We start from the raw sequence: 10,063 nt of genomic DNA on the forward strand, positions 1-10,063 counted from the left end.
GTCTGACCCTTTCTGAGCCTGGGGTGGTCTAGGGAGGGCCGCAAGGGAAGGAGCCCTGGAAGGAGCCTCCAAGGCAGCCCCGAGCCCGAATCCTGCCCATTCGGCGGCCGATGGCTCTGGCCTCGTTTCCTCACCTGTGAGGTGGGGATCGGAGCAGCCGGTCACTGTGGGGGTCACGTTTGCCCGTCACCCCCGGAGTCAGGCTGGCAGCCGGGGGAGCAGCTGGAGTTTCTGACAAGGAGCGGCCACAACGCCAACACATTAACTCCAAAACCATTTATTTCAGCACCCCGTGGGGCGACGGCAGCTCCCCCTTCTGAGGGCTGCTGCCTTGTGGGGCCTCCTCCGGCTCCAGGCTCGCCTGGAGGAACCTGGGCTCTTTCCCCCTCTCCGGCCCTGGGCTCTGGCCCCCCTGGACGGGCCCTTCCTGGTCCTGGGGGCCTGCGTGTAGGAGGGGTCTGGCGGGAGCTATGAAACAGAGGCGGCAGAAGGCAGGAGGCCGGGGCTCCCGTCGGGGTCCCCAGGAGGAGCCCCAGGAGTCTGTGGCCCTCCAGGGTCTGCCCCGCCGGGCGGCTCGGCCCCCTCGGCTCTGGGGGTGGTGGGGGACGGGCTCTGTGGGGGAGGACCCCCCGCGACGGCCGAGGAGTCGTGGGGATGCTCCACCCGCTCAAACAGAATCAGCATCTCACAGTGCAGCGTCTGCGGGAACAGGTCCACGGCCACGGCCCTGACCGGGCGGAAGGGAGCGCCCTTCACCCTGTTGGAAGGGGCCCGGCACAGGCTTGGGGGAGAAGAGGGCGGTCAGTCTCTGGCAGGGATTTCTGCCCTCCCCACACTGGCCCCAGCCGACCTGACCACAGCTCTGTCCCGACAACCCCACACGGGACAGTTGGGGGGTGCACCGGCCCCCTCCCGCTGGACTCCGGGAGGCCCCCGGCTGCTAAGAGGCTGGGCCAGGCTGCCCGCCCTGGGCCTCGGGCACTGCAGCCCTCAGTGAGGAAGCTTTAGCAAATCTGCATCCAGCCACGAGCCCTGGAGGGCCTCCCGGAGGGGATCCTACCAATCTGGGGTCCCCCCAGGCAGGGGGCAGAAACACCGCCGGGGTGGCGCCTCTGCCCCCGCCTGTGTGCCCTCGGGCTAGTCAGCTGCCCTCTCTGGGCCGCAGCGCCCCAGGCTCTCCTCCCAGCCCCGGCGGGGTCCCAAGCACAACTCACTCCACAAAGTTGCTCATGGCCGCCCGGGGGTTGCAGGAGACGTAGAGGAGCCTCTTGAGGTGCTCAGCCCTCCGGAGGGCCAGGATGACTTTGGAGTCTGGACGGAGGGAACAGAGATGGCTGGGGGAACTCGCGGGGGGAACCCCTCCTTCACCCCCGCTCCCCAGCTGACCCTTGGTCCTTCCTGGCCGGACGCTGGCCACCCCCAGCCCTTGCCCAGTTGGCACTCACGCAGCCCAGCTCGGGGGGGGTCCACGATGGCGGTCAGCCTCTGGGAGGCCAAGGAGCTCATCAGGGAGGGCACCAGGTCCTCAGCCTTGCCGCAGCGAAACTCGATGTTGTCCAGGGCTGGAGGAGGGAGAAACGCCAAGGGTCAGCCTAGGTCAGGGCAGAGGCGGCAGGGCCAGCTGTCCCCCGGCCAGCCCTAGAACGGAGGGACCTCAAGGGCCCTGCGGCCACCATCTCCGGGCCACGTGCAGGGTCCAAGACGGGCCCTTCCTCTGAGCCAGCAGCCCAGGCCAGGTGTGGGGGAAGGGTGTGGGCCCTCCTGCGGCCCGGTCCTGCTCTGAGGCCACACGCCCAGCGTGATCCGGGTCCACATGTCCACAAGGGCCCCGTGTGTCCGTCCTCCTGCCAACACACACGCTTTCTGACCTCATTCCATCCTGCCTCAGCTGAGCCCCGAGATGCTCCCCTCTGGCCTGGACGTGGCCCCAGCAGAATCCCTGCCCCTCCGGCCCAGCCCCAAAGCGCCTGCAGGGCCCTCCCTGCAAGGCTCAGGGCCACCCCTGCTGGGGCTGCAAGACCGACTGACCATTAATCTTGGCATTCACGCGGGCGTCTTCCACTGCTTCCTGGCAGAGCTCGATGCCAATCACTTTCTTCACTTTCTACAAAGGAGACAAAAGGGCTGGGGGTCCCCTTCTGGGCCTACCTGGGGACAGGGTGGGCAGGTAAGGATCGGACTGAGCTTGTCCTGGTGCCAGAACCCCTCTGCGGAGGCAGGTTGCCCTGCTCTGGTCACTTGCTCTCAGCCCCAGAGAATGGCCCCAAGACAAGCAGTGACTGGTCCAGGGACCCACAGCCAGCATGGCTCAAAGGGGGGACTTGAACCCTGATCCCCTTATCTGTGTTGGAGTCTGGGCTTGTGGGGCTCAGGATACTCGTCTCAGGCCTCAGTGTCTGTCCACGGCCGTCAGGCTCAGAAGCCGCACCGGGCTGCCCTGCAGGCTTCTCCCTAACCTCCTCCTTCCCAGGTCTCCTAAGACCACTGGAGACATAAGGAGTCGGACAGCAGCAACTGTGGGGAGAGGACAGGGCTTGGATGGGGTGCCCTCTGGGGGTCTCGCTAGCTTGGAATCCTGGGGAGCTCACCTGGGCCAGGGAGAGGCCGATGGTGCCGGTGCCACAGCAGACGTCCAGCACGGTGCTCTCCCCATCCAGCTGGGCCCAGTCCTGAATGGTCCTGTAGAGGACTTCTGCGGCCGGCGTGTTCACCTGAGGAATCGGCCTGGGTGAGCGTCCGGCTCCTCGGGGAGCCCAATGGGGCCTCTCCGTGCTGGACGTGTGCACGTCCCAGCTCCAGCCTGGCCAGCCACAGGGGGAGGCCAACCTCGGCCACTCCTTGGGGGAAGCCAAACTCTCCCCCTTGAACCTCAGCCAGAGAACGCTCGGCACATCTCTCTCTGCGCAGGGCGTACCTTCTCCGTCCTGGCCTGGGCAGGGCTCTCCGAGGCTGCCTAGTCTCCCCCCCGCCAAAGGCTAGGCCTGGAAGGGCTTCCCAGATCCCCCGGGAGCTTGTGCTCCGGGAGGCTGCCATCTTCTCACCCACAAGGGGCCCCCTCAGCCCGGCAGCTCCCAGCCCAGGGCCCGGCACACTGCAGGGGCCTAATAAATGCCTGTGATGTACCTGGAAAAACGCATGAGGAGAAATCCGGAACTTGAGCCCCAGAAGCTCCTCGTGGATGTACTTCTCTCCGGCGACGTGCTCCAAGGGCAGGTCCTCTCGGTTGGGAGACTTCCTGAGGGCAGAGAACGGAGTGAGGCGAGGTGGAACGGCTGGGCCGCCGCAGGTTCCCCTCCTCCCTGGTACTCCGGCACAGCTGTTGAGGTAGGAGCTCCTCACACAGAGGGGTCCAGCCGGGGTCTCCCCTGCACCCCTGAGGGCCGTCCCACCCTCAGAGGCCTTGGGGCCACCCTCCTCCTGCCCATCGGGATGCCCTCGTCAGGCCGTAGGAGCCCACCTCTGACCCTCTTCCACGAAGTAGAGAGACGTCACCCCGCTGGGCTGGCCGGGCCCCACAGTGAAGTGCTGGCCGAGGGATGCTTTCAGGCCTGCCAGTTCTTCTGGACTGAGTTTCTGGAAGGGTCGAGAAATAAGGCCACACTCAGGGGCTCAGAGGTGCTGGCCCAACTCACAGGGCCCCATCCCAGGCGAGTCCCCAACATGTCCCATTTCCTCCCCTCCAAGTTCTCCCTGGCTCACTGGTCAAGCCCAGAGAGTGGGGATCTGGCACTGGCCGTTCCTCATTCTCTCAGCAGCTCCCCTCAGGCTCGTGCCATTCATCCCCCCAAAGCTGCTGCCTGGAGACCCCCAGACCACTGCCTGCCCTCGCTCTGTCTAGCACCTGGACCCCAACCTCTGAAGGAGGCCCCCAGTCTGACGGCGATGTCTCACAGACCCCCTCTGACTCCTCGTCCCACGTGTGACTCCCTGCCCTGATCCGCCAGATGCTAAATGAGGGTGGAGAACCCCCCCCCCAGGTTCCTTTCCTCTTGTGACACCCCCAGGCGGCCCTCATCGCTTCACACCTGGACTCTGCAGGGGTTGGGGGGGTGGGGTGGAGTCCATGCATGAATACGTGTGTGTATGTCTGTCTGTCTCCAGGTTTGCCCCACCCTGGACCAGCCTCCATCCGGCCACCAGGAGGAGACAGAATCACCCCTACTGGGTCCCCACTCAGCCTTCAGGCCCAAGTACAGAAGCTGTTTGGCCTTCAAAGTCTCCCCACGACACCCCACCCCATTCTGGCCATCCCAAGAACAAGACTCTCCCTCTCAGCTCTGGCCATTCCCTCTGGCTGACCCCAGTGGTCTACTCTGACCATAGACCTCCCTGGCTTCCTCTGAGGTTGCCTACAATTCCGCCTCCTCTAGGAAGTCTCCCTTAAGCCCTCTTCCTTCTCTCCCAGCACAGGGATTCCTCTCGCCGCCCCCCCCCCCCCCCACCGAGGCCAGGGACCATCCAGGGGCTCTTTCTGCACACCCCAGGGTGGCACTGCACCCAGCAGGTGCTCAATAAATGCTGCGTGACCGACAGATGCCCAGAGGATAAAGGGCCAGGGCCTGTGCCGGGCACCAGCACCATTGTTTTACAGATGAGGAGACTGAGGCAGATTGGAAGTGACTCATCCAGGGTCATGTAGAGGGGAGCGTGCAAGGCCAGATTTGAACCTGGGTTCCCAACTCCACATGGCCGCTATCGGTCCCTTAGCATCCCACGTCCTTCTCAGCCCCAGAGAGTCTCCTGATCCGGGGCTCAGTGCCCTCAAAGCACCCGTGCTCGGCCTGGGGGCTCCTGGGCCTCCAACGGCCTCCGGCCACCCCTGTCTAGCTCGTGGGCCTGAAATAAAAGTGGGTGCATTAGGGCCCCTCCGAGCCTTCTCATTAGTGAAGTGGGGGCTCTCCTCAAGTGCCTCTGCCCCCGTCTGTCCTTGGGGGGGGGTTGGAGGGGACGAAGGTCTGGAGCAGCCCAGGACAGGAATGGCTCCCCCCTAAGGGCCCACTGGGGGAGGCCATCTGGAGCCGGCGCCCATTTCATAGATGAGGGCATCGAGGCGCACCGACCGTCTAAACAGCGCCAGAGGCTGGAGTCCTCCTCGAGCCTTGCCTTCTCCTCCGTAAAATGGGGCGAAGGGACGGGCAGTGCCAGGCGGGTACCTGGGGGTGGAAGTAGACGATGGCCATGATCTCTCCGCTGCGGCTGGTGCGCACCGTCAGCTGGCGCCAGTGTCCCTCGTACGTCTCTGGGCTGTACACGGGGTACGGGGTGGACCTGCAGAGCGGCTGGCTGTCAGGACCCCCTTCAGACGGCCCCCCAGTGGCCTCCCTTCCTCGTCCCTCCCCCCTCCCCCAGTGGCCCCCCCCTCACCGGATGTACTCCTGGAAGGCCCGGACCACGCGCTTGGTGCCCGCCGGGATGTGGACGGTGTCGAAGGGCTCGGCCACGGCGCAGGAGCCGCCCTTGTACTTGCCCAGCCGGCAGCCCACCGTCTTGTCCTGGCAGCCCACACCGACGCCGATCAGGAACTCACACTTGTTGCGGTACTCGGTCTGTGGAGGGAGGGCAGGCGCTGGGCGAGCCCCGCGGGGGAGCTGCGAGCGCGTGACACGCGTGTGACACGTATGTGCGTGTGCCTCACCTGTAGGGGGGACGCCTTGATGCCTTCCAGGGGACAGCAGAGTTTGCTGAACTTCTGCTTCTGCACGAAGAGCCATGGCAGCAGCGCGCGGTTGTTGTTCCCGATCTCCCTGCAAGAGAGCAAGGGGGGAAGCCAGAGGGGCTGAGCCCTGGGCCTCTTTGGGCCTCAGTTTCCCACCTGACAAGGGAAGATAAGGCTCACTCTGAGCCCACACAAGGATTGCCCTTCTGTTAACTGTCTTTCACGTAACAGTGCACAGCTGGTGCCACCCCCCCACCACCCACCCCCGCCCCCTGCAAGCCCCCTTCTCTAACTCCCTTCCCACCTACAGGCTTTTGCCCAGGCTGGGCGGGATGCCTAGAAGGGCCTCCCAGAGTGCCTGTCCCTTCAAGGCACACCCAGGAACACCCCCAAGCCTCTGGGGCAGGCCTGATTTTTCCCGTTCTGCAGGGAGAAAGGAGGGGGCTCTCCCAGACCACTGGGGGGGACCCAATGCAATGGGGGAGCAGCCTGGCAGCCACCACCAGCAGGGAAGGGGCCTGAGCGGGAGCCCCAGGGGCAGAGAACGAGCAGCTGCACCACAGAACCCCACCTCTGGGGCAGTCGTCTTTTAATGGGGAAACTCCAAGGGCAGAATAGCTTGGAGGCTCAGAGGCCAATGATAGGGCCGGGCCTTCCTGAGCCCACCACCCAGTCCCCCCTCCCCTCCCCCAGTGCCCTGCCCCCTCACTTGGTCAGTTTCTGCAGCACATGCTCGCACTCCTGCTGCTTCCTCTCCAGCTGCTCCTCATAGGGGAGGGTCCACAGCGGAGTGACCACATCGGCAATCTGCTTGGCTGAGGGCTCCTCAGCTGCGGAAGGGGGCTCCGCTGCCCCCAGGGCAGGGCGCTTGGCCTCCACCGGGGCCCCCTCCTCGCCGTCCCGCTTCCTCTTCTTGGCCATGGGGTCGGCCTTGGGCTTGGCCAGGCGGATGCTCAGGCAGCGGCCCTTCCACAGCGCCCCGTGCAGCACCTTCATGGCGCGGTCCCGCTCCTCCTGGCTCTTAAAGGTCACGAAGGCGAAGGGCTGGCGGCCGAACAGCTTAGTCTTGTGTGGCTGCAGCCCAAACTTGGCCAGGAACTTCTTCACGTCGTTGAAACCCACGTAGCGGGGCACATTCTGGATCTCCACCTTGTAGATCTCCGACGTGAACAGATCATCCTTGATGTAGCTGTACATGGCTGGGGAGCCCTCCTCGGCCTCCCCACTCTCTTCCGGGGGCTCCGCAGGGGGGTCTCTACTGGCCGGCTGGGCAGGGAGGTCTACATCAGCCGCTGCTGCACCCTGTTCCTTTTCCATGCTCCCGGTCTAGCCTAGGATAAAAGAAAAAGCGTCTTCAGCTCCACTCTGCTGCCTGGCGGGAGACTGCTGCTCTGCCCAACCCGTCCCCTCGGACCTCAATTTCCACAGCTAGCAGACCCAGGGAGGAGCTCCCGGCTCCCTAAAGCCCTTTGAGCCCCTCCACCTGGAACCAGCCAAGAGGCTCCGGTGGGGAAGGGGGGATAAGGCAGGGCTCATGGGGGGAAACCCAACCTCGGGGTCCTCACCTTTATGGGGTGGGTCCCCGCCCCCTTTCGGTGCACAAAGTGTAGGGGGTCAGGGCAGGACCCAGGGCCCTGGACCCTGGAGTCTGCCCAGTATCCCACAGAGCCAGATCTAAGGCCCACCCCCACAAGGGGCGGAAGGGTGAGGGGCACTGGGAGCTCCGCCCCAACCCAGCTGGGGGAGGGTCAGCTCTAGGGTTGGAGGCGAGGAAAGGCCTTCTCCGCCCAGGGGAAGTTGGGAAGAACGGATCCCTACCCCGGGACGGGGATGGCAGGCTCGGACCACGCACTCTCTCTGGCTGCCCTCAGGAGTGGGGCTCGAACCCATAGTCCCACGAAAGCTCCGCACCTTTAGGCCCTGGACACGCCGCCACCACGCACGCGCAGCACAGGCCGGCAGGACCCCTACGCAGGCGTACCATAGCCCCGCTCCGGTCCGCCCCCTCTGATGCAGCTTTCCCTCGGAGGCGGAACCCGGTTGCGCCGTAGACGTCATCACGGCCCGTCCCTGACGCACCAACCGCTTCCCTCCATCCCTAGCCTCTTCCGTTTTATAGCGATTTTCTCGGAACTCCGCCCCCTGCATTGGCCCTATCCCGCCCCCGCAGCTCTCAACCTATTAAGAATTTCGGGTGTGAAAGCGGAAGTGGGTGGTTGCTTTCGACGCGGCCGGAAGTGTTGGCTACGGCGGTCGCTGTGGAGTGGCTGCCGGGAAGGCGGGAGCTGCGGCCTGGTTGGGGCACAAAGCACTCGACGGGGCGGGGCGTCCTTTGGAGTCGGGGGCGCGCCCGCGTGCGCGAGGCGCGGCGCTTTGGGCGGGAAGCCGTAAGGGGTGGGGAGAGCAGGCGGAAGGAGGGGCGGGGCAGGACAATGGCTTGTTCGCTACTTACGGCGCCGGCGCCTCAATAAAGTTGTGGCGGTTTTGAATGCGCGGGGGGCGGGGGCGTGTTTCCCGCCGCCGCCAGGGTCAAGGGGCCGGGGTCGCGCGCGCGCGCGGGCGACGGGACTGAGCTGAGGTAAGCGCGGGGCTAGGAGGCGCCAGCACCAGTGCCAGAGCCAGACGAGGACGAATCGAGCGCTACCGCCTTCGCCACCGCCACCCCCACCGCCTTCACATCACCGGGACCAGCCATCGCTGCCGCTTCTGCCGCATCGCCCCCCCACTCCGCTCTGATGGCGACTACCGAGGTGCGTGCTGCGCGTGGGGCCCGCGGGACCGGAGGAGGCGGCAGGGCCTGGCCCGAGTAAAGGCCGGGGGCCGCGTGGGGCCGACAGGGGGCGGGAGCGGGGAGGCCCGGAACTCAGGCCCGTAGCTGGGCCGGGGGAAAGGGGGGCGGGGAAGGGCGGTCCGACCCGCGGGGCCGGGACCGGTCCTTGGTGGCCTGGCTCCGCGGGCCCAGCGGCGGCCACGTGGGCCGAGGAAGGGGACGCACGTGGGCGGGCCGGGCCCGGACACGTGAGGCTCCGGGCCGCAGCGGCCATGGGGAGAGGTGGCGGCCCCCGCGCGGCTCCTTTGTGCTGACCTCAATCTCGGATCTGGGACTTTGCCACGAGGAGTGGCCAAAGAAACCCCTCCCCCGTGCCCCCTACCCCTGCAGGCACTGCAGCACCAGGGGCCAAGGCAGAAATTTGGGAACTCTAGGAGGGGGAGCGTGCCTGGCGTTTTGATTAGCGGTTAGAGCGTCAGGAAACGTGCTTGGGGCAGCGGAGAGAACCAGGCCTGGAGGTGGGGGGGGGGTCCTCCGATTCCAATGGGGCCACCACTGTATGACCTTGGGCAAGTCCCTTATCTCTTCTTGCCCACCCTGCCCTCCTTGTAGGGAAGGGAAAGGAAGCAAGGAGCTGAAAGAAAAAAGAAACCTCCAGAGGAGGCTGCCTCAGAACTGACACGGGAAGGCCTGCCTAACGCAGTTCCCGCACTGGCTTCTGGGCCTCCTGGGCACCATGACCCATCCGATTGGTGGATTACAGGGTGAATTTCTCCTGCCCAGGGTGCTTGGGGTCTCCCTAATCACTGGGGATGCTCTTGCCAAGGCTTTCCCCCAAAAAAAACAACCTGGAGAAACTCCAGCATCCCCAGAGGAGATGGCTGCCTCCCTGCAGGCCCACCCTGGGGCTTCTGGATGGACTGGGCCTCTGTGTTGTTCCTGGCACAGGCGGAGAGCTTAGCAAATGCCTGCCAGTCCTGACAGCCAGGAAGTGCCCCAGAGGCTGAGCTCAAAGCTGTGTTACTCTGAGCAAGTCACTCCACCTTTGTCTGCCTGTTTTTGTAGCTGTAAAATGGGTATAATGATAACAGCACCTTCCTATCAGAGTAGGTGGGAGGAACAGACAAGAGGAGGAAAGCACTTTGCAAATCTGTCGGGGTTCTGTAGATGGTGGCCGGAGTCATTCTTGCTCTTACTTTTATCCAGCCTAGGTCATTGCACTCACTCAGGTATTGCTTGCTGTGTTTTTTTGTTTATTTTTGCAGGAATCTCATGGAGAGGAGCATGATTCAACCAGTGAGAGCATGGACGATACCAACCACGATCCCCAGTTTGAGCCCATTGTCTCTCTGCCTGAGCAGGAGATTAAGACCCTGGAGGAAGATGAAGAAGAGCTCTTTAAGATGTGAGTGTGCCTGGGTGCTATGTATGCCCCAAGTCTTGCTTTACAGATGGGGAAACTGAGTCTTAGAGTCAGGAAGACCCCAGTCTTAACCTGACCATGCAGACTTGTGTTTCCAGTGTTGTAGGTGATGATCATTCTGCCAACAGTTTTGAGTTACAGAGTGAGTGCTTCTTGCCTGGCTAAGGAGGGATGTCAGGACTGGTCCAGTCCCAGAGCTAGTGCTTTGTGGAAC

At 64.3% G+C, this 10,063-nt stretch overlaps 2 protein-coding genes across 3 annotated transcripts in view; one reads left to right on the forward strand and one right to left on the reverse strand.

The window, feature by feature from the left end:
* Positions 1 to 261: 261 nt before the first annotated feature.
* TRMT2A (tRNA methyltransferase 2 homolog A) lies at positions 262 to 7,634 on the reverse strand. Of its 2 annotated transcripts, none has more exons than XM_044674589.1 (12): positions 7,568 to 7,634; positions 6,366 to 6,987; positions 5,636 to 5,744; positions 5,365 to 5,546; positions 5,154 to 5,268; positions 3,458 to 3,573; positions 3,124 to 3,235; positions 2,589 to 2,711; positions 2,029 to 2,104; positions 1,446 to 1,562; positions 1,215 to 1,311; positions 262 to 781 (listed from the first exon to the last, which is right to left on the reverse strand). In XM_044674589.1, exons 2-12 carry the CDS (start codon positions 6,971 to 6,973, stop codon positions 469 to 471), a joined length of 1,968 nt encoding a protein of 655 aa, XP_044530524.1. In that variant the 5' UTR covers positions 6,974 to 6,987; positions 7,568 to 7,634; the 3' UTR covers positions 262 to 468. The 2 variants fall into 2 exon arrangements, with proteins under 2 accessions (XP_044530524.1, XP_044530515.1); XM_044674580.1 differs by lacking the exon at positions 7,568 to 7,634 and adding an exon at positions 7,475 to 7,554.
* A 548-nt stretch (positions 7,635 to 8,182) lies between these two features.
* The window catches only part of RANBP1 (RAN binding protein 1), a 22,377-nt gene continuing 20,496 nt past the window's right edge, over positions 8,183 to 10,063 (forward strand). The window contains exon 1 of the mRNA XM_044674601.1: positions 8,183 to 8,346. The gene's annotated coding sequence lies outside the window, so the exon portion shown is untranslated. The remainder of the gene's footprint in view (positions 8,347 to 10,063) is intronic.

This window comes from Gracilinanus agilis, chromosome 1 (assembly GCF_016433145.1).
Source record: "Gracilinanus agilis isolate LMUSP501 chromosome 1, AgileGrace, whole genome shotgun sequence".
Taxonomy (NCBI): domain Eukaryota; kingdom Metazoa; phylum Chordata; class Mammalia; order Didelphimorphia; family Didelphidae; genus Gracilinanus; species Gracilinanus agilis.

Excerpts from the sequence above, each read along its gene's own strand:
- TRMT2A (XM_044674589.1), bottom strand. The coding sequence starts at position 6,973 with ATGGAAAAGGAACAGGGTGCAGCAGCGGCTGATGTAGACCTCCCTGCC. Across the intron at positions 3,574-5,153 it reads TCGTCTACTTCCACCCCCAG|AAACTCAGTCCAGAAGAACT; the intron begins GTACCCGCCTGG and ends CGACCCTTCCAG. Across the intron at positions 2,712-3,123 it reads CTCCTCATGCGTTTTTCCAG|GTGAACACGCCGGCCGCAGA; the intron begins GTACATCACAGG and ends CCGATTCCTCAG.